Here is a 25,792-nt window from a genome sequence, read left to right as displayed (position 1 = left end):
CTGCGGCCTCCCACCGCCACTCAGTGGAACGGGGGTCACGTCCACCTAACAGGCGCCTCCGCTGGATCTCCCCAACTCTCCCCTGCCCCCGGGGAGGCAGACCTCTGTCCTCTCCTAGTCTGGGAGGCTCCGGGTGCTCTGAGAGTCTGGCCCTTGATGTGCAGCGACTGTGGTGGGCCCCCCAACGCGGAGAGGGAGGCCAAGCTCCACTACCAAGGGGGCTTATGGGGTGGGGGCTGCTCTGGACGGACAGCCTGGCAGAGACACCAGCTGAAATGCTCAGAAAGGAGGGAGCCCACTGAGGATGCCCAAGCCTGGCTGGTCCTGATCACCACCCCACGGCTCGGGTAACCCCAGACCCGGCTCCCCTTACTCACAGGCAGCCCCGGGGGGCCCATGGCACCTGGGTAGCCAGGTTGCCCTGGAGGACCCTGCAAAGAAAGGGAGACATGATGGACCAGCCCCCCAACATTTCTGTCCCCATCCCTGGCTGTGAGGGCGGCCAAGGCCCGACGGTCTGGAGCTGCCCCTCAGCAGATGCCCCGGTTACAGCCACCCCCTTGGGCCATTTCCCCCAGACCCAGCTCCCCTCGGTTGTGATCACCACCACAGTCCTGGATGCTGGGAGCTGAGCCAGAGGAGAAGGCCCAGGGCAGGGGATGATGAGGACCCGGGTGGGGGCAGTGCAAGGGGCAGTGCAAGGGGCATGCTGAACGCTGCAGGAAGAGGGAGGGAGAAAGCCCCCAGGGATGGAGGTGTTTGCCCCTTACAGGGAGTCAGGGCACATGGAGATCAACTTCCTTTGATCCTGAGGGATCCCCCAATACTGAGGGAATCAGGGCTGAGGGGCAAAGAGTTTCAAAAGAAGGAGTCCACCTCCCATCTTCCACCCAGCAGCCATCCCGGGGGGCCCAACCTCCGTCTCCCCAGGGCTCTTCATCTACCTCCATCCCCTGCTGCCTCCGCTTACCGGTTCCCCCTTCTCTCCTGTCGGGCCCCTGAGGCCTCGCTCTCCTTGAAGACCCTTGGAGAGAAAAATCATGAGAAACTGCAGGGGAGGGCAGTCTCCACGCAGCCCCTGACTCCTCCCTGCAGCCCCCCAGCCCTCTGTCCCCATTCTAGGCAAAGGTGGGGGGCTGCTGGTGGCCCCCCCTAGTGTCCCCAGAAAAATGACCATAGGGGGTGTGCCCAGAAGGGTAACTATCAGAGGTGTAAATTCCCACGTAAGGGTGCCTCTCAGGAGCATGCCCCCCGAGACAGGTCACCACAGAGATATGCCCGCCCAGTCGGGTGACTCTCAGAAGGTACTTCTCAGGCGGCTGTCATTGGTGTGCCCTACTGTGACCACTGTCTGGGGTGCACCTTTAGGAGGGTGACACATGTGCTCCCCCTGAGGGGCAGCTGACCAGAGAGGGCTCCCTAGAGTGATGCTTCCCAGCAAAATGTATCACCCGACTCCCAACACTTACCTCTCCAACCCCCCGCCCCAGCCAAAACCCACATTCTTTTAGGGACGCTGGGGAGGGACAGGGGAAGGCTCCCTCCAGAGCAGTCCCTTCACTTTCTAGGTGGGAAGGGATATCCACTTCAATCAAAGCCAGAGCCCCCATCCCTCCTCACTCCTCGCCCTGGCCTTCGTGGATGCACCGCACCATTAAGGGGCCGTGTCTGCCCCTTCTCCCTCGTGCCCTCAAGAAACGGCACCCAAACCTTTCCACAACACAAGGCAGATGGCTAGACGGACAGATGGCCCCTTCACCCAAGCAAGCAGAAACAGACAAGGTCCGGCCAGGATGAGGACGTGGGGACAGATGGAGCTGTGACAAGGAGAGGCCTTGCTCCCTGAGCCTCCATCACCAGGCCTGGGAGGAGAGGAGCTAGGCCCCAGGGACACGAAATCTGACAAACAGGAGGTTAGTTTCCATGACCCAGGAGGGAGCAACAGTGAGGATGAGGATGACTCAAACATACTTGTGACGATGACGAAGGCAGAGCAATTAACGACACCTGGCAGAAGGAGGCGGCCAAGACACTGGGCACAGAGGGGCAGGGCCCCACGACACCCAGAAGCCCTACTGCTGGCATCACGTGCCCAGCCTCAGAGCAGACTGGGACCGGAGCCAAAGAAGAGGAAAGGAAGAGGAGGAAGTTTCCTCTAGGATGATGGGAAAAGTTGCAAGCATGGCCGCCTTGAAATCCCTGGGGCGCCTCTGGACAGTCCTGCCAAGCAGCAGGGCAGCAAACCTGTGCCAGCCTGCAGTGTGAAGCCCTAAAGCTTGGGCGTCTCTGCCGGGCTCTGGGCCAGGTGCCTGGCAGGGCCCCAAGAACTACTTTCAGCAAATCTTCAGTCAACACCAAAGGTGGGAGAAGCAGGAGGCAGAGTGAGAAGGCAGGGATAAAGAGGCCCCTAGAGGCACCAGCTTAAAATAAGAAGGTAAAATAGCTCCAGAGGATTTAGGGGGAGTGATGTGTGACTGTGGGAGAGAAAAAGGGAAACGGAAGGGGGGAGAAGAGAGAAGATGAGAGAGGGAAAGCAGGAGAAGAAGGAGAAGGGAGAAATGAAAAGAAGTCAGAGACTGGGAGGCCGTCCAAGCTGCTGGGACCTCAGGGAACCTGTGTCGTTAGCTACCGAGCCTGCAGGGGGACAACGACAAACATGGAGGAGGGAGGCCAGGGCACGACAGGAAGGGAGACAAGCAAAAGCCACAGAGACCTGGCTGGCAGGGGAAGGGGAGGTCGAGCAGCGCTAGGTTCTTACAGGCAATCCGGGGGAGCCAACAGCACCAGGAAAACCTGGGGGGCCCTGGTGGGAGAAACAGGCAGGTCACATCTCACAAGCACGGTAACCCTGGGTCACAGTCTGGGGCTGAGAGGTCACAGGGAGAGGAAGTCACGGGAATATTTTCAAGGCAGCTGGAAAAGAGACTCATCCCAAGTCTTGGCCCAGAAGACATCTGCTCCTCGCCTTGGCTCCAGGAAGAATGGCTCTGCCATCAGTAGAGATGCGCAACAGCCCCGAGAGTCAAACCACCTGCCCAAGTCTTCCCGAGTCCGAGTGAATCCTGGTGCCAGAGTGGAAGCCCATCATGCCTGTTACCTGACCTCCATGAGCCCCCAGGTGGGGGCTCCCTGGTTCTAAGAGGCTCCCACCAGCCATTGTTTTTTTCCTCCAAAGAAAGCATTTTCAGTTCTTCCAGGCTTTCCTAGTCACTTCTATGTTCCTGCCATATCAACACCACAGAGGACTCCAGGGTAGATGCTCCTAGTCTAGCCTTTGTAGGCTTGTCTTAGAGATGGCCCTACAGAGCGATAGAGGGCCGCTCCATCTTAGCCCCTGGCCCCTGTCTGAAGGTTGCCACACGCTTTCCTGGCTGCCCAGACCATGAGCCATGGGTGCAAAACACAGCAGGGACAGGGCTGCAGAAACAAGGATGCGCCCTGAGGGCCCCTCTAAGCAGGACCACAGGCAGAGCGGGGCGGAGCAGGCCTGTTCTGGGGATTCGGTGGCGGGAGGCCACAGTCCCCGCAGATGCTCTGATGAGGGAAAGGAGAGGGAAAGGAAGTTCCCTCTTTCTGTCCTGCCCAGCTTCCCGGAGACAAGGCAGCAGAACGGTGTCTGGCTTTACAACCCCTCTGAGAGCCTCTCAAGCAGGCCAGGAAACCCACAGATACTTACAATAGGGCCTGGAGGACCCGGAGAGCCCCTCATGCCGGGCGGACCCTGCAAAGGAAGCCAGGGAATATGGATGAAGAGGCTCAGGCCCACAGCGCCCCGAGGTCTCCGCAGCCCTCCTCCCAGCCTGCCACAGACCCAGTCAACAGGCAGTGCTGTCAGAGCAGGATGTTAAAGCTGACGTTAAACCTTTCATTCGGTTCATTCAATCATCCAACAAACATTTATCGAGCAGCTATTATGTACTGGGCACTGGCCCAGGGGCTGAGGACACAATGACAAATGGAACATTAAAATCCCCACCTTGTGGCGCTTACATTCTAGGGAGAGGTGGACAGTAGTGCATGGAACAGAGGCTGGCACACGGGCGGTGCTCAGTAGACACCTGCGGCGTGTTCCCAAATGAAGGGAATACACAGGATGCCAGACAGTGAGGAGCGTGGGGCAGAGGGAGGGACTGGGCATCGAGCACGGGTGTGCAAGTTCTATTTTAGAGAGGGCGGTCAGGGAGTGTCTCACCGAGAAGGTGATATGTGAGCAAAGGGCTGAAGGGGTGAAGGAGCGGGCCTTGGAGGAGAGTTGCAGGCTGAGGGAGCAGCAAGGCCAGGGGAGGAAGAGTGGCCCGGGGCCCAGAGCTGTGAGGAGGCCCGGTGCCAGGAGAGCAGGTGAGGCCAGAGCAGCATGGGGTGCCGGTGACCTAAGGCCTCGAAGGCCCCTGAAAGACTCCCAAGAGAGGCAGGGAGCCACCGGAGGGCCCGAGAAGACTTTTGGCAGGAAGGAAACTGCCCTCGGGAACTGAGAGTCATTGAAGTGGAGACCCCAGCCGCCTCGGGGTCCAGCCCAGGCGAGGGCCCCGCTCTTACCTCTTCTCCTCTCTGGCCGGGCAGTCCCGGAGCACCGGGCAGGCCAGGGCTCCCTACACAGCCCGGATCTCCCTCGTTGTTGTCCCCCTGGAGCGGGATGGACGGTGAGTGTGAGCAGCCCCATGGGGCCCGGGGCAGGGGGTGAAGAGAAGACGGAGGCCCACTCACCCGGGCCTCCTCAGCTCTCGGGCGCTCCCGCTCCATGAAGCACTGCGGACGACAGCCAGAGGCCCGGTCAGCGGGGGGCAGCCGGGAGCTCGCCCTGCACCAAGGCCACCCCGAGCCCAGCCTCCTACCCGGGCGCAGCTGTCGAGGCCTGGCACGCCGGGGATACCCTGGTCTCCCTTCTCTCCACTTTCCAGGAGGGCCACCGGGTGGGCCGTCTGCCCCTGGACACAGTCCCCGCAGATGCTCTGATGAGACAAAGGTGGGGCGTGGTGGCGTGGGGCCCGGGTCGGAGAAGGCCAGGGTGGGCCTCATGGGGGAAACCCACTCCGAACTCAGCCAGGGGCACCCTGCTGGCCGGCACCCACCCACTCTCTTCCTCCCCAGCCACATGTCTGCGGCAGCTCTGCTGTATCCTCAAGGGACCCGATCCCAACACTGGCTTTGAGTTTCCTCCAGGAAGAAGCTCCGGTAGGGCCAAGCCAACGCCACTTTCCAGACAGGCGTGTGGGAGGAGGCGGAGGGGCCCGGGGAGGGACCATCTGTCCCGGCTGTTCCTGCAACCTGCACCCAGTGTGAGGACATGCCACGAGGAGTTAGACTGAAAAGGCCAGCTCCAAACACCAGCTTCTCTGCCCAAGGGAGCAAAGGAAACAGCTGCAGGAGGAGCCAGGCCCTTCGCAGACAGCCTCTGGGATGGGGCCTGCCCTGCACTTCCCAGTGGATCACGGCTCTTACAGGCTCCCCAGTGGGCCGGGCCTGAAGTCTTCCTGACAAGAAAGTCCTCCTCTTACCTGGAGGCTTTAAGCTCTTTGGGTCACAGACCTCTCTGAGAGTTTGATGGAAGCTGTGAGTCCGCTTCCCCTCAAAATGAAACCTACTAGTGAAAACTAGACTACAGTTTCAGAGGACTCGGGAGCCTGGCCTCTATCCACGGCCCGGCGGGATGTCCACGGGCCCCTAGAGGAGACGCTGCTCCACCTCCACTGTTCGCTGCAAAGCTCAGTGATAATGGTTGTCATTTACTCAGCACCCATGATGCCAGCAATGGTGACAGGCCTTGCACATTATCACATTCAACCCTGACACTGCAATGAGGCAGGTCATCTTATAAGCACTCTGGAGATGAGAAAGCCGAGGCTCAGAGACACAGCATGACTTGTCTAAGGTAAGTGGGACCCTGGATCGGACCTTGGTCTGTCTGAGGGCTAAGGAAGCGCTCTGTCCACAAGCCCAGGCTTCCTCTGGGCTGTCAGTGCCCATCTGACCCCTTCTCCAGACCACACTCAGTTCCTGTTGGGGGCCCTCCGTGGAGCACTTGATCAAGAAGCCATCAGACAACATGTTACACAGAGAAATGTCGAATCCTGCATTTGGAGTCGCATGATCACTTGCCCAGGGGCAGGACTTGGGGAACCCTGGCTTGCCAGAGGCCTAGGGCAGAAGAGCGGGGGTTCACTGCCACAACCCTGCCGTGATCCAACCTGTAACTGCCTCCAGGAGGATAACCCGACCTCAGGCTGCTTCTGGAGATGACTGCTGTCCAGAGCAGGGGCGGGGCAGGCGGTCCCCATGCTCTGTCCTGACCAGGACCACTGGGGTCGTGGGAGCTCCAGGCCACTGACCAGCCAGTGCTAGAAGGGGGTGACCAGGACAGGGGCTCTGGAGGCCAAGGCGTGGGAGGGACCCTGAAGGATGCTGAGCTGGAGGAGGGAAGAGTCCTGATCTGGTCTCTAGAGGTAACTGAGCAAGGAAGCGCTGTGTCACCCGTGGTGCCCAGCGTGGGAGATCAGACCAGGCCACAGCCCTCGAGCATGGTCTTAATGCTACTGACAGACCCTGGCACAGGCCGACTCTCCCTTCAGGCCCCAAGTCCTCTTTCTTGCCCCACTAGAATCACCTCTCAAATCCCTTCTCCTCCCTGGATTCTTTCTGGATTGAGCAGAGGACAGCCGGAGCCTTCTTCCAGGCCCCTACCCAGCCCTATCATAGAACATAACCTTCGCAAATCCCTGCCTGACTGCCCTCCAAGTGCACTTTCACCTTCCCTGCCCTGCCCCCGTGTGACCTCACTGGCAACTGCTGCGGGCAGGTCTCCGAGTTACCACTGCCCAGAGCACCCATGGCCACCTACCTGGGTGCCTTCACAGGATTCCTTCAAACACTCGCTCAGCAAACACTGACTGGGGGTCTGTCCCGAGCCGGCCCCTGACCAGGCCCCCTCAGCTAGATGCCTGGCACGCACGGTTCCCACAAACAGCTCCGTCTGCAGCTCTCTGTGTGTGGTGCCACGCAGCTGAGCGCTTACTACAGCGATCCCCTTAGGGGAACCCCTGCCAGTTCCTAGGCCCTCCCTCTGACTCTCTTACCTTAAGGACATGCTGTTCAATGGGCAAGGATCCCTGCAAGAGACAGACACGAGGGCTCAGAGGGCAAGCGGAAGGGGGACGGAGACTTACGGCACCAGGTGGAGCCTCGGGAAGCCACGTGGCTTCCAGGTTTCTCCCAGCCTCGGAAGACGGAGGGAGGAGGGACCCCCCACAGCAGCTAAGGGCGCTAGCATGGCAAGCTCAGCCCTGGGAAGAGCAGGGGGCGCGCAGGACAGTGAGCCCAGGCCGGTACCTACCAGCTCTGCGGTCAGCCCAGGCTGTCCTGGCAAACCGTTGTTCCCCGGCACTCCCTGCAGCCAAGAAGAGACACGGGTGAGCGGACACCTCTCTCTAGCCCGTAGGTCACCCAGATTCTTTCTCACCATCGCCACTGCCTCTCCCCCTCATCCTGAAGAGCTGAGAGCCCTGGCTGACGTCTATCCTCAGCTCAAAAGTCTCCAGACTGTTTGTAGGGGGAGCTGAGGAGTCCCAGAGGGGTGACCCACCCCCCAAAACCAGTCCAAATGATTTCTTCCCCTACATGTCAGGGCAGTGGGTCTTCTATATAGTAAATAACTATTATTTCTTTCTGTGCTAAGTACTTTTCCTATATTTTCTCACTATATTTTCTCATTTAATCACCACAGTTGTTTTGGTGAGGTAAGTGTTATCTCCATCTTAAAAACAAGACGAAGCACTCAGAGAGGCAAGCAACTTGCTAAAGGTCACAGGACGAGCAAGGCACAGCGGTGAGATTCAGATTGAGGACCACTGGCTTCAACCCCTCTCTTAACCACGATTTCTGCATCATTCCTCAAAAGACATTCCCCAGAACACTCAGGCACACACAGGGTGGAGGCCTGGGAGTCATACCCATCTAGGTGCAAATTCTAACTCACTACCTGTACAACTTTTGTCAGGTTACTTGCGGGGAGGTGGGGGGGGAATCTCTGTGCCTCAGTTTCCTTTTCTGTAAAACAGTGGTAGTTTGTGGTGAGACTTAAAGGAAATCACGGCTATAAGGAGCTTAGTACAGAGCATGGCACGAGGGATGCTCACGTTAAATGTTTACCACCCAGACTCTGTTCCCCTTACAGACTCACAATGCACATCTGCATGTTAAATACTCCATGGAGGCAGGGAGTATGTTTGGTTTGAAACCCCCAGTGCCCCACCCCGAGGAGGCATGCCTCAGATACATGCCGAGCGGACGCACTGCTGCTCACCCGCTGCCCCGACACAGGATTTCCTTGGCCCGCTCTGAGAGCTGGCCTCCCTTCAAGTCCCAGCTCCCAGCAATAGAACACGTTACCCTCCCTGGCAGCCCGCCCGATTTCAGGCCAGGCTCCACCAGGCCTGAGTCAGACCTAGAGTCCGTCTCCCCCGGCCCTTCCTGCCCCTCCACGTGCCGTCACCCAGCCCTGCTCATTCCGAGCCCTCAACGAGTTAAGAAGGCAAAGTGCTTAGAACAGCCCCCGGCACAGGGGAAACACCGTGACCGTGTTAATTCTAATCATGCCCCTAAATGATCATTCATCCCCTGCCCCACTCTCCATTGTCTGTGTTAGTTCAAGCCTGATACTTTGTGATTTTCTTTTTCTGCGCGCCCAGAACTATACCTCCCACTTGTTCTACTGTAGAAGTGAAGAGCTACCATGCACTGTCTACTAGCTACCGAGCCGCACACTTCTTAACGTCTGTAGGAATGGATGGGGATTACTGGAGCTCTGGATGCTGTCTATCTCTGAGCCTGTTCCTGCACCTGAAGAGAGGAGCTGCTGGGCCCTCCCTTCCTTGAAAGGACTGCAGGAGACGACCAGGGAAGGGGACCTGCACCCTGCCTGGCACGGGGCAGGTGCCCACAAGCAGCAGCCTCGGCTTGGTCTCCAGCACTGGTGCCAGAAGAGGACTCTGGTGCCTGGGACCAAACTCGGTGGCAGTCACTCTTTTCTGCCTCGTTCCCCCAGCATGCCTTGGCAGGGTTCACATGACATCTGCATGCGCTTGTTAATGGGTCACTTTGAAATGACTCTCACGTTTCTCCAAGCAAATTGCAAGCCCCCTGCAGCCTGATTCCTGTTTCCTGGCAGTGCAGCAGGAAGCCCGGACACTTGGTAAAGGTGTGGCTGGCCTGTGGGGGACCCAGAGTTGGCTCTAATTCTGAGCTCTCAATGAGACAGAGAATTGGAATACTGAGAGAGGCTCCCATCAGCTAAGGGGGCCCACCAGAGCAGATTCTCAGCCCAGGGTGAAGGGAGGTATATATAAAATCATCAGGGTAGCGGGGGGAGAGTAGTTTGTAAAAAGCTTCCACGCAGTCCTGCTCTGCCTTTTCAGGTGAGGCTCACTCTTCCAGGAGCTGGGAGCCAGACACACAGAAGCTACTGTCTGTGCCTCCTAGGGCCTCTGGGAAGTGTGGCCTGGCATGCAAACCTTGGGGAGCCACCCTGAAGGGCAGTGGAGGGCAGAAGAAAGTGCCCTGCACGGGAATGCCCCAGTCCAGCACTGCCAATTCGGAGCCGATGACTTCAGACAAGATATTTCACCTCCCAGAACCTCACTGTGCCCAGCTGTGACTTAGGGATCCACCACCTTCCTATTGGAGTTGATGTAAGGCTCAAACAAATGCGAGAGAATGGATGTAAAATCATAACAGTAGTTGTTGTCATAATGATGGCTAATGCCTTCCGAGCATTCACTATATGCCAGGCAAGGTTCTACACATTTAGCAAGCATTAACTTGCTTAATACTCACAAAAGCCCCATGAAGTAGGTTCTGTAATTACAATATCTCCACTTAACAGATGAAGGAACTGAGACACAGAGAGGGTAAGTAACTTACCCAGCATCACAAAGCTAACACGTAGCAGAGCTGTGATTCAAAGTCAGGCTGCCTGGTTCTGGAACACACACTCTAATCATGATGCCACAAGGATCTCAACTCCTACTGCTCGCCCCTCACTCCCTGGCCTCCTTCCTATTCTCCAAACATGGCAGGCACGTTCCCACCCCCAGGGCCTTCGTACCTGCTCCCTTGTCTATCTGTCAGGAATACTCTCCTTTGCAGGCTCTCTCCTCATTTCCTTCAAGTCTTTTTATTTTTTCTTTTTCCCTTTTTTTCCTTTAAGTCTTGATTTAAACATCCCCTTCTTTTCAACACTTTTCTCAAATATCTTCCCTGGGCTCCTCCCATTTTCTATCCTCACTCCCTGCTTTAACCTTCTTATCAGGACATATCACTTTCTAACATACTGTATTTTATTTATTTCTCTTGCTTATCGCCTGTCTGTCTTACTAGAATGCAAGCTCCCAGAGGGCAGAGATTTCTTTCTGTCCACTGCTGTATTGCCAGCACCTAAAACAGTGCCTAGAAAATACTAGGTGTGCAAAAATTTCGTTGCATGAATGAATGTTGAACGCTGCTCCAAAATGGTGAGCTCTGCACCAGTGTCAAGGATTGTCAGCTGACCCAGGTTCTGGGTTCCTGACAGCTGACCAAGGCCCGAGCTTGACACAGGTGTCAGTGGGGTACCTGGGCTACAACAACAGGGCATTCCTCAAAAAAGGTCTGGGAGTACACACAGCCTGCCCTCAGGGACCAGTGCGTCCTCCGTACCACTCTGGGAAGCGGGAGCACAAGGAGTGAGAAATGACACATACAAGCGTTGGGGCAGGGGAGCGGCACACTTGGGGTCTGGCACAGAGCATGCGCCCTGTTGCCTTGCCCCCCGGCTTCTCTTCTCCCTCTTTACCTGAAGCCCAGGCATTCCAGGGGGGCCTGGTGGTCCAGGAATACCCGGAGGACCCTGAAGGAGAGAAGAAACCATCAGATCCAGAAGAAAGTTCTGCCCCATCGCTGGGGGCGCCGGCGTTAGGATGGGCAAGCCTCGGGACGCTGGCGGACAAGAGGAGAGACAGAGGAGACAAGCGACACACACCTGCGGGCCCGGCTGCCAGGAGCTGCCCATCCAAAGTCCCGGAGCACCCTGGGTGGGAGTGGGGATCGCAAAAGAAGGTTATAGGCAATGTCCACACCAAGCACAGGGCTGCGTGGGGACGCAGTTGGCTGGGGCGCAGGGGCCTGTGCGTCTTGGGCACAAGGCCGGAAGCCAGGCCTCACCCCCAGGCCGGGGGGGAAGGCTCTCGGCACCACTTACCGGCATGCCAGAGAAGATGGGGTCCCCTCGGGAGGGGCAGGAGCACTCCCCTGGCTCACCCTGAAAAGAAAAGAGCCTTTGTCAGCAGGGGGCGAGGATGGAGGACCCTCTGGAAATCAACAGCTGGGAGGCAGGGTAGGCTCTAGAGATGGAGAGGGCAGGGTTTAAATCCAGGATCGGCCTCTTTTGACTGTACCCTTGGGTAATCTGTTCAACCTCTCTGAACCTCAGTCTCCTCATCTATAAAATGGGGATAATAATACCAAATGCACAGACTGTCATGAGGATGGAATGGATGAATGTATATAGAGTTCCTGCCATGTGCCAGGCACTCAGCCATCAACAGCTCTTGGTGTTACTGCATTTTTCGCTTCATCATTGTCTGCTGCTGCATAAGTATTCAGCCCCATTCCCCTTGGCCCAGCCTCGCTTCCATGTCCTTCTCTCCTGGTCCCTCATATCCCTGTCCTCTCACTAGTCCTTCCGAACTCAGTTCCTTCCCCTGTCCTGTAACTCAGCGTCCATCTGAAAATGCAGCTGCCTCCCATGGGGGCCTTGGAGCTCTCTGGGTCTCCTGGGATACTGGTTGAGCCCTGGGCCAGCAACCAGGGAGCTAGTGGGTGGCAAGGAGACCAGGATGACTCCTCAGCACCCATCCTTCAGTCCAGAGCCACAGCCAAGTGCAGAGGGTCCCCTGGGTGGCAGAGCTCCAGGGGCTGCTAATTTCCCCAGAGTATTGGTCACAGGTCCCTGGGACTTACCTTTTCTCCCTGCGCTCCCTTTTCACCCTGCAGGGAAGAAACACAGGGGGATGAGTAGATAGGGGTGTGGAGAAAGGGCCAGCTGTGGCTTCCTGCTGCCCCACGACACGGTACTCACCAGCATCCCTCTGGCTCCTGGAAGTCCAGTCTGTCCTTGCTGCCCATCAGGGCCCTGAAGGGAGAGAGCCCAGGGTCAGTGGGCGAGGCTGGACAGCAGCCAGCCATCTTGCCTGCCAGCAGGGGAGGGTGATAAGACAAACAGAAGCAGTGCCAGGCTCCCCTGGAACCCACATCCCAGTGCCCATGTCCTAGAGTAGGAGACTGAGGCCCAAGAGACAAGGCGAAAAGGAAGGAGGAAGAACACTGGCATTTCCCGAGCACCTTCTTGGTGTCAGACACTGGGCCAAGCACCTGTCAGGGAGCACTGGATGGAATCCCCACTCCCAGCCCTGCAGGATGGTATTGTTCCATTATACAGGTGAGGAAACGGAGGCTTAAAGACATTTTGTAATAGACCCAACAGCACGGCTGCACCCAGGTCTGTGCGGCCCAAAGTCCCTGCTCTGTCCTCTTACCCTTTAGTGTTTGACACAATTCTCTCCATCATAAAAGTTCTCTCAGTTGATTTAAGGAGGAGACGGGAATTTCAGCCCCGATTTGTCAACAAGGAATTGAAGGCCCTGAGAGGCTGTCACTGGCCTAAGGTCACACAACTCGTAAGTGTGGCGCCAGAATTGGGAAACCTCCCGGATGGGATTCAACTTGAGGGAAGGCGGTCTGGAGAAGTCAGCAGGGCTCTCTGACGGCTGCTGTCCTGTGGGACAGGCCACCTTCGCATGTGGGACTCAAAGCTCCCTGAGGACCAGGGCCGGCTTCACCTTCACCTTCACCTCTGCCTTTACTGGGAGCTACCTGGGACAGGCGGGGACCCTGACTACCTAGCTGTGCTAGGCAACCACACGGACGGTGGGGACCTGGGCAAGGCCGCAGCCCCTCTGGGCTTCAGCGTACCCTCAGGAGGAATCCATCTGTGATTTCCAAACTGGGTCTGGAATTTCTCTAGGGATCCATAAAGACAGAAAAGATACAGTTCACAGGCTATTTTCAACATTACCAAAAGCCTAGGAAAAATTATACATTTGCCCACAACCTGGCATGACACAGGCTGGCTGAAAGGTATCATTTCTTTGATTTAGGCTAGAATTATATCATCTTAAAAAATTCTAGTGGATTCATGTGGAGTCAAAGCTAGCTATTATACAGGTCTTTGATGAATAAAAATGAGGAAATGCGTATATTATTACCTAATCTATGCAATTTGTTCAACAGACACATCTTTCAGAACATGGGAATCACTGGTGGGACAGCAATAAAGGGAGGTCCTTGAGGGTAACAAGGTTGAAAGTGTTGCTGGTCTGGATAGATCTGTGCGGGCCAGTACGGTAGCCAATAGCCACATGCAGCTACTTAAATTTAAAATAATTAAAATTAAATCTAAAGTTTAGTTCTTCAGTCACACTAGCTACATTTTGAGTGCTCAACAGCCATGGGGGGCTGGTGGCCACATCTCAGGCAGGGTAGAGAGTTCTATTGGGCAGCACTGTTTTAGATGATCCCGAATGACTCCAAGGTTTGAAGTGGAGGGTGGCGGGCAGAGCATATGGGCTTTGAGTCAGACAGACCTGGGTTCAAGTCCCGGCTCTGTTTCCTCACTCTCTGGCCTTCAGTTTCCTCATCTGTGAAATGGGGATAATCATAGCAGTTCCCTTACGGGACTGTTGTGAGGATTAAGTGAATCTCTGTTTGTTTAGAGCTTAGCACAGGGCCTCAGCACGGTCACTGCTCAAAAACTGGTGGTGTTCAATACTATCATTCTTCAGGGGCTCCCCCCAAACAGGGCGGTCTTCCTTCTCCCAGGCCGGGCCAGGCTGAGGCCTCTCTCCTCCCATCCCCCATGCTGCTGGGACGGGCAGGGTCAGCCCCATGCCCTCTTCCTGGCGGCAACGCCCTTGGTCCAAACAACATCCCCAGTGTGGAGCGTGGGGGAGGGCCCTTACCGGAGGCCCAGAGACACTGGCACCAGCAGGTCCCACAGGCCCAGTGGCTCCTTTCACCCCTGGAGATCCCTGTGGAAGAGAGGGTACAAAGGTTGCAGGGCCAGAGTTTGAAGCTAGCTACAATCCAGCAGGTGAGACCAGGCCTTGCACAGCCCTCTGACAAACATCCCTCCGCTCCCATGTCCCCCGTGCCCACTGCCAGGACATTCCGAAGTGTTACAAGTCTAGAGCCCAAGCAGGCAGAGGCTCACCTTGGCACCCTTCTCTCCAGCAGGGCCAGGTGGCCCCCGAGGTCCCAGGAGCCCCTGCAGATGGAAGCACACTTAGTTATCTCTATCCTAGAGTGGCCCCTTCACCTGCCCGTCTCCTCCAGGCCCAAGGCAGACGTACCTGAATGCCAGGCAAACCCTGGGCTCCAGGCTCCCCCTGCAAGTCAGAAAAGGCAGACTGGGCCACAGCTGCCCAAGCCAACCTGCCCCGCTGGCAGACCTGGTCTGGGGTGGGGTGTCTGCCAGCCCAAACTCAGGAGAGCTCCACAAGGAGACTCTGAGGGTCAGAGAGGGGCAGGGGGTCAAAACCAAAGTCCCCAACAGAAACAACCGCAGGCCAGGGCTATGCCCTTGAGCATCTGGGGGCAGGCAGAGCTCTGAGGTTTGGGGGGCAGGTGGGAGTGAGCAGCTGGTTAAGAGAAGTGCTGGGAGGCAAGCAGGCACGCGTAAGGCTGGAGACTCACCTGGGGCCCCTGGACTCCCACTCCTGGAGGCCCTGGCTCTCCCTGAAGAGGCAGAAGGACAAGCCTGTGCTTGAGATTCCCCACTCACCCTTCTCCCCTGTCCCAGCCCCTCCTCCTGGACCTCCTCCACCTCCGCCTCCTCCCTGCTCTGCAGCTGATCTCCATTCCCCCCTCCAGGCCCACCGTCCCCACGCATCTCCGCATCCGCACCCTCACCCACACAGAGCTGCAGCCCAGGCCCTCACGCTCACACACACCTGTATGCCCTTCAGTCCTGGGGGTCCTTGAACTCCTGGTAGACCAGGCTGGCCCTAAAAGACACAGGTGAGCCATGGGTCCCTCAGGGGAAAGGGGGCAAGAGGAAGAGAAGGAAAGCCCAGGGAGGGAAGGACAAGAGGGCAGGTAGCCAGAACTCACCGGTTTACCAGGCCGGCCCACGCCTTCTGGCCCCGGATCTCCTTTCAGGCCTGGCTTCCCAGGCGGTCCTGCCCTGTCAGTCAATGCCCCCTGCAGGCTGGGGCAGGCAGTGCAGCCATCACCCTGGTCAGAGATGGGCACAGCCAGGAGCTCATGAGCCAGGCCTGGCAGCCAAGCCAGGAGGAGACATCGGAAAGGGGATCCTTGCGCCCTTCTGAAAGCTCTGCCCCTCCACTGACCCCTCCTCAGCCTGGGATATCAAAATGGGCCCCTGACACGCCTAGCTCTCCTCCCTGCCTCGGAGAATAGCCGAGGCGCCTCCACCCAGTGATTCTGGCATCCCCTGAGGCTCACAGCCTGACCCCAAGTCCTTCCCCTCACTAGCTCTCAGCCTAATCTCTTTCTGCTCATGCAAAAAACTGCCCCCTGCCTGACTGACCTTTTCTCCTTTTGGCCCTGCAGGGCCCCGAACCCCAGGCTCTCCCGACAGTCCCGGCCGCCCCATGGTGCCCGGTGTTCCAGGATCTCCGGGATTCCCAGCATCGCCCTGTAAGGAGTAGGGTTCAAAGAGGGCAGGGGTGATCCAGCTGGAGTAGGGTTCAAGGAGGGCAGGGCACGGTGCCCTCTTGGGACCTGCAGGCACTCAGAGCCCTTCACTGGGGCTGGAGGCTGGGCAGGGAGTGGAGAGTGGGCACAGGGCAATCAGGAATAGGAGGTGGGGAGGGCATCTGAGAGGAGGTGGTGCCCACCTGTGCCCACCAAATTATCTTACCTTCTGCCCCTTCAATCCATGCTCTCCAGCTTTGCCCTGAGGAGAAAGCATTTCCAGCACCCATTCACTCATACTAGACACCCTTAAGTGTCTGGCACTGTGTTAGACTCCGGGAATACACAATATACAAGACAGATCAAAATCTCTGCTCTCATTCTAGTGAAGCAATATTCAAGAGAAGAGACTTGAGCCAGGCTCCCTGCCTGGGTGATCCTGGGCAAGTTACTTAACCTCTTTGTGCCTCGGTTTCTTTATCTGTCAAATGGGGACAATAAAAAGAGCACAGGCTTCTACCTCGTAGGGTTCTTGTGAGATTAGACAAGCTGATATAGCTGATATATGTGAAACAGTGCATGGCTCATGATGTACACTATGTCAGCATTCACTGCTATTAGTAAAGCAGTAACAATAATAATCACCACAGTGGTAATTATCATTTCTTGAATGCCTATTGTGTGCTGCTAAGTTCTTCACACACATCGTTCCTAGGCTTTACAACAACACCATGCATAGGAAACAGAGGCACAGAGAGGGGAAGTAACTGGCTCAAGCCAAAGGGCTAGTAAAAGGCAGATCTGGCCTTCGAACCCAGGTCTGTCTGGTTCCAGGTTGGTGGTCTTTCTGCACACCCGGCCATGCTGTGTCCCAGGACGAAGGGCAGAGGCCTGTCAGGCCAGCTCCCTCTGGGGACAGAGGCACTGACCCCTCCACACACTCTCACCTACTCCCCACTGCACAGGGAGCCTAGAGACCCAGGCAGCCCCTGTCCCCCTCAAGCCCTGCCTGTATCCCACCTCCACAGGCCCCAGAACTCACCTGTTTTCCTGGCAGGCCAAAGCCTGGATGCCCAGGCTCCCCCTTCTCTCCGGGAGGCCCAGGCAAGGCCACCACGTGGCTGTCCCCATCCTCGTGCTTGGACAGGGCTCCGCATGACTCACAAGGCTCCCCCTGCCAAGCAAGGACACAGAGTTGGGGGACCCCAGGCAGGTTTGGAATCTGGGGCTGGGGAACGTAGCCCGGCCTGACATAGCACCTGTGCTTGCCAAGGGATATCTCAGGAGACATTGTGGGAAAACAGGTAAGAAACGAAGGTGGGGGCCAAGGCCTCAGGGGTCCTGACATCATGCTAAGGAATCAGATGTTACCCTCAGGCAGTGGGGAGCCTCGGAGGGTTTGAAGTAGAGCAGGATAAGCGTGTGTTTGGGAAGCTGGCACTGGCTGCAGCGTGGGGAACGTCTTCAACTCACCTTCTCCCCCTTGATGCCTGTGGGTCCCACTGGCCCTGGAGGCCCCTGTGTGATAAGAAGCCGTGTGTGATACCCGGCAACTGCCTGGGCCGTGCTGGGGCCTCTCATCTCCCCGCGTCCCACCTTGTCCTTCTCCCCAGAGCTGTTGCCATCCAAAGCTCACTTACCAGACTGCCGGCTGGCCCTGCCTCCCCGAAATTACCCTGCGAGCAAAGCAGAGGACACAGGGTCAAAGTGAGGAGGCCACTCTAGGTCATTCCCAAACCCCAAACTACACAAATAACCCCTTGGGATCTCCAACTATCCCCCCTCATTTCCTGGCTAGGGAAACCAAGACCCAGAGAGGGAAAGGGATTTCCCCAAGGTCCCCAGGGGAGTCTGTGGCCAGCCTGTTTCTGTCCCCAGCCTCACTCTGCAGAATCCCAGCCCCACCCTCAGCTCTGGCCCAGCACACAAAGATTACGAATTCATTTATCCAACAGTCACTCGCTGGATGCCTGTACACACTGTGCACTCAGCAAGGTGCCAGTAGGTAGCAGTGAACAGCACAGACAAACACACTTGTGGAGCTTACACCCTTGTAGGGACACCAAGAACTTTTAAATAATTGTAACTGAATAGCGATGAGTGCTGTGAAGGAAATAAACAGGGTGATGAGACAAAGTAGGCAGGGGAGGCCGTTTTAGACAGGATGGTCAGAGAAGCGTGAGCCACAATTATTATCAGAAAGACGAGACAAAGGCCAGCCAATGAAAGAATAGGGGGAGGTAGAGAGGAAAAACGTTCTAGACAGTGGGAGCCACAAGTACAAAATCTAAGAGGTGGGAACATTCTTGACATATTCCAGAAAGTAAGGAGGGCAGCACATCTAAAGCACAGGAAGTGGGGAGAGGAAAACCAGATGAACCTTCAAGGCAGGCAGGGCCAGGCGTCCAGGGTCTTGTTAGGCATAGAAGGCCTTCAGTACAAAGTCGAGTCATAGAAGGATTTTAAGCAAGGAAATAATATAACCTGAGGTTTTTATTTGTTTTGTTTTGTTCTTTTCTTTTCTTTTTTAACAAAGCCCCATTAGCCACTGGATGAAAAAGTTTAAGAGCTTCAGTGGCCACAGGCAGGCCAGCTAAGGGGCTGCCGCCACCATCCCAGTGAGAGATGATGGGACCCAGACGAAGTGGCGGTCATGGAGGTGAGCAAAGGAGGTGGAATTGAGAGAGGTGCTGTGGCAGAACTGTCAGATGGAGGAGATGATGTGGAGATGGGAGGAATCAAGGATGCTGCACGGTTTGGGGTTTGAGGAGGTTTGAGGAACTCGGTATATGCCATTTACAGAGATGGGGGGACCGGAAGAGGAAACAAGTGTGGGGTGGTGGCACAAAGCTCCATGTGAGAAATGACAGGCGTGGTTTGCCTGGTAGAGTGGAGTCTGAACGTATATTCCAGTGTTTCTCACACTTGAATACTCGTATACCCACAGGACCCCTCATTTAAGTAACACTGCATTATTAATTCAACGCTGTCATTCATCTCCAGTGCAACCACAAATACAAACGTTCACATGGCACTGAAATTGAGTAACCCAGCCGAGTAGGGAAGATGACAAACTCTGGAGCCACATTCCCTGGGCTCAAATCCCAGGTCTGCACCCAAACACCCATGTGACTTTGAGCAATTTACTTGGCCTTTCTGGACCTCCGTTTCCTCATCCATAAAATGGGAATAATGGAGTACCTACCCCATGAGGTTTTGGGAGGAGGAAACAAGTCAATACACCTACAGGCCCTTGGAATGCTGCTCGGCACAAAGTAAGTGGTAAAGAAGGGTTATTATTATTTTATTATAAGGTAGTCTTGCAGGTACTTAATTGTTTTGGATTATCAGTAAATTAAAAATACAACACTAAGGAACTTTCTTGGAGAACATGTGGGCTCTCAGAAATCAATTCTTTGACTCCAGTCTGCAAAACACTGATGAATTTATTTCTCTGTGGATTTACAGTTTGATCTCTTGTCTATGTTGTCCCTATTCCCCGTCCAGGGGCCCTCTCCCCTGCCTCCCGGCCAAGAAGACCCCGGTGTTCCTGACATCTAACCAGGTCTCACCTTCTCTCCTTTCAGCCCTGTTGGCCCTGGAGCCCCAACTTTCCCCTGAAAAACAATCAAGTCATAGTCACTGCATCCCCCCACTCCCATCCCTCCAAGACTCCATGGGTCCCAGTGTCCACCCAGAAAGAGAAAGGCCAGCTCAGAATTACAAATCCCACAACCCTGCAGGTAGCTGGACAACTACCTCTGTTATACAGATGGGCACTCAGAGGTTCTAAGAGGGAGTCCCAGGGCAGTGCAAGGGTGGAGGGAGGCCTGGAGAACCTGCCTCAGGGCCTCCTTCCTGGTCTCTGCCTTGAGACTCAGAGCCTAAGGAGCCAGGGAGGCCACCAGTGTGGCAAAGATGGGCTGGGCTGGCCTGGCCTGGCCTGGCTAGGAGGAAGCAGTCACTCACCGGAAGGCCAGGCAAACCGAGGCCAGGAGGGCCCACATCTCCTTTGGGCCCTATAGCGGGCCCAAGATGTTGGGCTGCTATGGCTGAGCTGCAGGACAAGCAGGACTCCCCCTGGGGAAGGAAGAGGAGGGATCAGAAAGGCTCCCAGTAGTCAGGAGGGGTCAGCCAGAGAACAGTGTCCCTCACCTTTTCTCCTTTGAGGCCTTGGATGCCAGGGTCTCCCTGCAGGGAGAAAAGGTGTATGGGCTGAGAGACTGGGTATGTTGGGACACCCCAAATTTCCTAGCCATATATGAGGACAGCAATGTCACACACCACAAACCCTTCAAACACCCAGGGGTCCCAGGGGATTCAAGGTCAGCACCCCAGAGCCGGGGCTCATCAACCCGTGTGACAGATGGAGGAAATGAGGCCAGGCTAAGCTACCCCGCCAGAAGTGCCGGTACATACCCGATCACCCTTTTGTCCAACAGCTCCCAGGCCCTCCTGAAAAAAAGGGTCTGTGAGGGAGTGGGGTACAGAGTCCAGCCCAGGACCATAACCCAGCCCTGCCCGCTCCTTTCCTCCACCTCCAACCAACACCCAATCCCAGGAGGAGGGCACAATCTCACTCACTTATAAGGGTTGGCTCCACCCCAGCTTGCCCAAAAGGCATCTTAAGCCTTGGCTAGGAGAACCCCGGTTGGTTGCTATGGAGACCTGGGGTGGCCTTCTAGCCCAGCCCTAAAATCTATGGTTCAGCCCCCACCCCACCCCCCATGGAGCTAAGAGCCTAGACTCTCTGCCCACAGTGTCTCTATGGCCATGAGAAGTTTCCAGCCCCTCTGCCCAACTCCTCTCCATGATTATGCCCCCAGGTTTTTTGGTGGAGTCCCACAAGGGCCACCCTGGGCACTCACCCTGGCGGGTGCAGGATCACCCGGTTCTCCCTTGGGCCCTGGCTTTCCAGGGAGCCCCACAAAGTTCTGGAACCCTTCAGGCAGCGTTGGGCACACTTCGCAGCCGTCACCCTAGCAGAAGGGAGAGAGCATGAGTGGACAAGTTGGGGCTAAGACCCTGGGGAAGACAAGGAGCTCTAGGCACGGGGTGGGCCGGGGCAAAGTGCACAGCAGGAACACCGAGGGGGCTTTCCGTTCGACCGACTCAGTCATTCAGCTTACGATTCCTGGACATCAAGAGCTACATCCTCAAAAAAAAAAAAAAAAAACTACATCCTCACAACAAGCCATAAGAAATCACTGTGTCCCATTTAGAGGTGGGGAAACTTGGGCAAAGGGAAAAGCTCATTGACTTGCTGTGTTCATGTGCATGGTCGAGGTGGGATTTGAACCTGTCTGTGTAACTCCAAAGCCAGGCCCTTTATTTAGTAATCACACGCACACCATAGGAACAAAGAAGGGGTGGGGGTCCCCCGAGGAGGGTCCCAGGCCCAGCACCCTTGATGCTCAGTGTCACCTTCAGAGAGAAGCTTGCCCTCCCATCCCAACCTGGGGTAACCAAGCCTGGGACTCACCTTCTCTCCCTTCAGCCCTGGAACCCCTGGCTTCCCCTGTTGGAGAAGCAGTGAGCGTTAGTGCCACAGCAGAAACGGCCCGAGGACCTAGCCCCTCTCTCTCTGGAGGCCTTGGTAGACGAGGCCTGGGCATGGTGGGCAGCGGCTCCCCTCCCCCACCAGATTGGGGTCACTCACAGGTTTCCCACCAGGACCTTCCTTTCCCGGCACTCCGGAGCTGCCCTGTGGTCAGAAGAAGGGTTAAGGGGGAGGCTTCTGGCCGTGACCTCAGCCCATGCACCCCTTTGCCATCCAGTTCCCTCTCTGGACGGCAGGACAATCTCGCCAAATCTCTCATCTCCTCTTGGTCGGTTTTGTCAACGAACACTCCCTTCCTGTTGCCTGTCCTTCTCCATGTCTAACCTGAGTCCTTCTGGTTGCAAAGGAATGGAGAACAAGAGGCCTCTATGTGCCCCTTCCCCAGTGCAGCACGTTTGGAGGTGACACGGGTGACCCCAGAGGAACCACAGCAGAAAGACATTTCCAGGGCTTTCTGCTTGTCAAGGCATAAGGCCCTAAAATGAGCTTGGGCCCTCCAATTAGGCCACTCCAGTCATTACCAGACTTAGGCCTGTCCATCCCTGTGCCTGCAACCCAGGCCAAGGCTCCCACGTCAGCAAGCACTGGGATGGGGACACTGCCCACTGAGGGGCCCAGCCCCCTACCCCTTCCCCAACATGCTGGCCGCCTCCCTCCTCCCCCCTGCTGTCCCTGCTGCCCCAGCCACCCCGGCCCCGTTCTCCTCTCTCCTCTCCCCTCCCGCTAAGCAGGGGGGCTCCCGCATGTGCCCCTGCTCCTGCTTGTGCTTACCTTGTCTCCCTTGGGGCCTGGAGGGCCACCTGGGTCCCCCTGAGGGCAGAAACAGGGTCAGGCAGGGGCTTCCCAGGGCCCTCACATTACAGTGAGATCCACTCTGGCCCCTTCCCCCAACCAGGCCGCCTGGGACCAAGCCTTACCTCCCCACCCCTGGCCAGGAGGGAGAAGGGTCTCTGAGGAAAAGAGGGCAGGAGGGGCAAGGGGTACTCACCGGGGTCCCAGGAAGTCCTATCCCAGGGGGCCCAGGGAGGCCTGGGGGCCCAGGCTCTCCCGCCAGCCCCTCAGGTCCAACAAAGCCAGGGTCTCCCTGGCACAGACATAAGGTGGGTATGAGAGAGCCACCGCCTCAGCCCCACCACCCACTCTTCACCGCTCAGACGCCCACAACTCACCTTCTGCCCTTTGGGCCCCATGACACAGATCTCTCCTGGCCGGCCCTGTGGGCAGGGGGAGGGTCTAAGAATGGCTGAGGACTGGCACCTCCCGGGGACAGCAGCCCCACTGGGACGTGTAAATACCCAGCTGCCCACCCTCCCTGCCCTGTCCCAAAGCCTGACTTCACCCAGTGCCCCGAGGTCATTAGATGTCAACATCAGGACATTGGAGGTCAGGGTCTCCCAGGCTGGGAGTCAGGATGCCCAGGGTCAGGCCCTTCTCTGCCCCCTCCTGGGGCGCAGTTCTCCCCTCCCCGGGTCTCTGTTCTGTCTGAGCAGCGTAGTGGGTTAGATTCCCAAGGTTACAGTCCAGCATTTCAGGGCCACGTGCTGAGGGATGTGGGGGTCGTGCTGAGGAAGGGTCCCAAGCACCGTACATCTCGGCCTGGCTTTCCTGGCGAGCCCTTGATGCCACCGTCTCCGTTCTCGCCTTTCTGGCCCTGAAGAAGGAAGAGGCAAAGTGACTGGGGCTGAGAGAAGGGGCTGGAAGAGCCAGGACAGCTCCATCTGGGGAGGGACAACTGCTTTCTAGATCGGTGGTCTCAGCCTCCCCAGAGATTAAATGGCTTCACAGGAGGGGAGACAACAGGAAGAACTGCCACCAGCCAGGCCACTCGCTCAGGGAGTCTGTGGCTTTTCTCTCCAGGTCTAGCAGGAACTTGGACAAGGCAGGAGGACTGGGAGGCTTCGGGAGTACTACCAGCTCTGGGCCCAGTGACACCATCCCCTAGGATGACTTTGGACACCTCCCTCCTCCTGTCTGTAGGGTTCGCAGACCTCCCTGTCACACACCCCTCAAAATCCTGGCCCATTACCTTCTGGCCTGTGGAGCCGGGGAGTCCTGAGGGTCCCTGAGATAAGGAGGGGACACAAAAGAGAGGTGAGGAAAGGAGGGGGAGGCTGGCCAGGACCCCGCTGCCCTGCCCTGTCTCTGGTCCCATACTCACCAAGGCTCCCGACTCCCCCTTCTCTCCCTTTGGGCCTTCTGCACACTGAACAGGGAGATAAGGTGTTGAGAGGGGCCCAGGGTCACCCCCATGAGCTCTGAGGGCACAGCCCCTTCCTCAGGGGCTGACCCCATATTGGCCCTAAAGCAGGCCTCTCCTCCAGGCCTTACCTGAAGCGGGGCGTCCGGCGAGATTCGAACACAGTCATTGCCCTAGAGGTAGGGAGCAAAGGATCAGCCTCCTAGGGGAGCCATCCTAGACCTGTTTTGAGGAGGATGGGCCCAAGAATCCCATAGTCACAGGTGCCCCTAGAAGATGCATGTTTCCGCACACTAACCCCTAGAGAGACCCTGGCCCTCATCCCCTATTTGGACCAGGCTGCAGGTTTCCATCTGAGATGATGGGATGATGGCTCACATTCCGGCCCAACCCCAGGGCACAGGTGGGAACGTCCTACCATGGGCATGGCTGGGGCACTTACCCGGGCTCCCTTCTCTCCCTTGGGTCCTGATGGACCAGGCAGGCCCTGCTCACCTTTCCCTCTCTGTGGATGAGACCAAAACAAGGGCTGGGACCAGAGGAGCACATGAGAGCCTTGAAGAAGCTCTCCCCATCCTGGTCTTCCCCACGCATCCACCAAACACGGGTGTGTAAATGAGCACAGCCCTGCCCCAACCCCCCCGCCCCCACGCACACAGCATATGGATTCCATACGCATTCATCCGCCTGTCCCTCCCACCCCAAAGGACCATATTTGGCAAATCCGTAGTTTCAGGCAGAAGGTATCTCTTCTCCCACACTCCAACCCAAGCATGCTAGCTCACACACAGCACACCCAGGGGCACAGGGACACATGTGCGTGGACACACACATGTGGAGTGGCAGACACCCATGATGGTGAGTGTTAGGCTGCCCTAGTTCAAATCCTACCTCCACCGCTTACAAGCATGTGTCTCAGGGCAAGTTACGTGAACTGTCTGAACCTCAGTTTCTTCATCAATAAAATGGGATTCATGTCAGCACCTACCTCAAGGGGCTGCGGTGAGGAAGAAATGTGACACTGCAGGTAAACTGTGCACCACTTAGCACGCACATGGAGGTGGCTCCAAGAATGACATTATATACTCACAGGCACACAGAAGTGTGCAATCTCACATTTGCACATCACCCACAAGCTCTGCGATCCTGTCAGGCCCACAGGTATATGGGTTCACCCCCCTGCACATGTGCAAACATGTGTCCCGAAATGCACGTAGTCACACACACACACACACACACACACACAGACACACACACACAAAAGCACACCAGTCACCCACGTGGGCACAGCTGGACCTCGGTTTTCCCTGAAATAAAATGATAGTACCCACCCGGCAAGATGCCTGAGGGGGTTCAGGAAGGTCATGGTGCCAATGGGTGGCCCAGTGCCTGATGCACAGTAGGCCCTCAGAAAAGGGCAGTTCTTAACATCCTCACATACACACAACCCCCTACTCTCTCCAACACACACACACACACATATCTAATCACCCCACATATATGCAGGCTTGGGTAGCCCTGATATATACACACAGCCAAGGGGCCACATGCCGTGAGATGGACTAGCACCACTGAAGAGGGCAGGGGTGTCCTGTTCTCCATCTGGGACTCACCTGGGGGCCAGAGGGACCAATTGTGACCTGAGGGGACAAAGGAGAGAGGATGTAATCTCTCAGGGAGGGAGCGGAAAACAGACCCAGAGAGGGCAAGCAATTTAGTCCAGGTCACACAGGGGTGGCTGAACCAACAGCCCAAACCCCAGCCCCTGCTCTGTCTCCCAGGCCAACCAGCATGCTGATTTTATATCCCAAGCTGTCAAACTTACGGAGGGGTTTGACCTTCCTTCTCTAACCTGCCTGGCTTTGGCTAGCTCCACCCCGCAGTTGCTAGGATAATATGGCTGCTCGGTTGCCATGGTAACCCCTGCATGTCTGGGGACCATCAGCCTTACTGGATTTGGTGGAGGACTGGACGGAAACAGGGGAGGGCAGCAGAGGGGGTACTTCCTGATGTCCCCCAAGGCCAGGGGCTTAGAGCCGAGGGGAGCGGGGGTTGTGCCCTTTGTGGATCAATGCAGAATGTCAACTCAGAATGTCAGGCTGCGGGAAAGTGGTGACTCATACTGCCCACGGAAGAGACACAGTTGGGTACCAGCTGGGCTCGCACTGAGTCCCTTTCCCTTGTCCTTCTGGACCCCAGAGGGAGGATGGGCCAGGACCAGCTAGAGAGGGATAGGAGGGGAGGCCCTGAGCCAACACGTGGTTTGGGGGGTCATGCTGGGCTGTGTCACCCTG

General features: G+C 56.7%; 1 protein-coding gene across 4 annotated transcripts in view; it reads right to left on the bottom strand.

Annotated features, from left to right (window-relative positions):
* COL16A1 (collagen type XVI alpha 1 chain) overlaps positions 1–25,792 on the bottom strand; it is a 50,674-nt gene that overhangs the window by 15,390 nt on the left and 9,492 nt on the right. Inside the window, exons 12-52 of one of the 4 annotated variants that reach the window (XM_082399310.1) lie at positions 25,112–25,138; positions 23,941–24,003; positions 23,630–23,671; positions 23,460–23,504; positions 23,328–23,363; positions 22,890–22,952; positions 22,471–22,515; positions 22,290–22,385; positions 22,073–22,111; positions 21,401–21,445; positions 21,224–21,259; positions 20,610–20,720; positions 20,161–20,196; positions 19,897–19,932; positions 19,711–19,821; positions 19,314–19,358; positions 17,382–17,417; positions 17,215–17,259; positions 16,784–16,915; positions 15,968–16,003; positions 15,635–15,742; positions 15,196–15,318; positions 15,036–15,089; positions 14,779–14,820; positions 14,436–14,471; positions 14,297–14,350; positions 14,046–14,114; positions 12,107–12,160; positions 11,989–12,015; positions 11,228–11,287; positions 11,009–11,056; positions 10,823–10,876; positions 7,328–7,381; positions 7,071–7,103; positions 4,833–4,949; positions 4,705–4,746; positions 4,537–4,623; positions 3,677–3,721; positions 2,759–2,803; positions 971–1,024; positions 378–431 (exon numbers count right to left, since the gene is read on the bottom strand). In XM_082399310.1, the coding sequence (XP_082255436.1) occupies positions 378–431; positions 971–1,024; positions 2,759–2,803; positions 3,677–3,721; positions 4,537–4,623; positions 4,705–4,746; positions 4,833–4,949; positions 7,071–7,103; positions 7,328–7,381; positions 10,823–10,876; positions 11,009–11,056; positions 11,228–11,287; positions 11,989–12,015; positions 12,107–12,160; positions 14,046–14,114; positions 14,297–14,350; positions 14,436–14,471; positions 14,779–14,820; positions 15,036–15,089; positions 15,196–15,318; positions 15,635–15,742; positions 15,968–16,003; positions 16,784–16,915; positions 17,215–17,259; positions 17,382–17,417; positions 19,314–19,358; positions 19,711–19,821; positions 19,897–19,932; positions 20,161–20,196; positions 20,610–20,720; positions 21,224–21,259; positions 21,401–21,445; positions 22,073–22,111; positions 22,290–22,385; positions 22,471–22,515; positions 22,890–22,952; positions 23,328–23,363; positions 23,460–23,504; positions 23,630–23,671; positions 23,941–24,003; positions 25,112–25,138 (2,385 nt within the window). The remainder of the gene's footprint in view (positions 1–377; positions 432–970; positions 1,025–2,758; positions 2,804–3,676; positions 3,722–4,536; positions 4,624–4,704; positions 4,747–4,832; positions 4,950–7,070; positions 7,104–7,327; positions 7,382–10,822; positions 10,877–11,008; positions 11,057–11,227; positions 11,288–11,988; positions 12,016–12,106; positions 12,161–14,045; positions 14,115–14,296; positions 14,351–14,435; positions 14,472–14,778; positions 14,821–15,035; positions 15,090–15,195; positions 15,319–15,634; positions 15,743–15,967; positions 16,004–16,783; positions 16,916–17,214; positions 17,260–17,381; positions 17,418–19,313; positions 19,359–19,710; positions 19,822–19,896; positions 19,933–20,160; positions 20,197–20,609; positions 20,721–21,223; positions 21,260–21,400; positions 21,446–22,072; positions 22,112–22,289; positions 22,386–22,470; positions 22,516–22,889; positions 22,953–23,327; positions 23,364–23,459; positions 23,505–23,629; positions 23,672–23,940; positions 24,004–25,111; positions 25,139–25,792) is intronic. The other 3 variants (XM_082399307.1, XM_082399308.1, XM_082399309.1) reach the window with 3 other exon arrangements.

The sequence above is a fragment of the Balaenoptera borealis genome (genome assembly GCF_965194805.1).
Source record: "Balaenoptera borealis genome assembly, chromosome: 1".
Lineage (NCBI taxonomy): Eukaryota > Metazoa > Chordata > Mammalia > Artiodactyla > Balaenopteridae > Balaenoptera > Balaenoptera borealis.
This window is presented reverse-complemented; position numbering and strand designations above follow the sequence as displayed.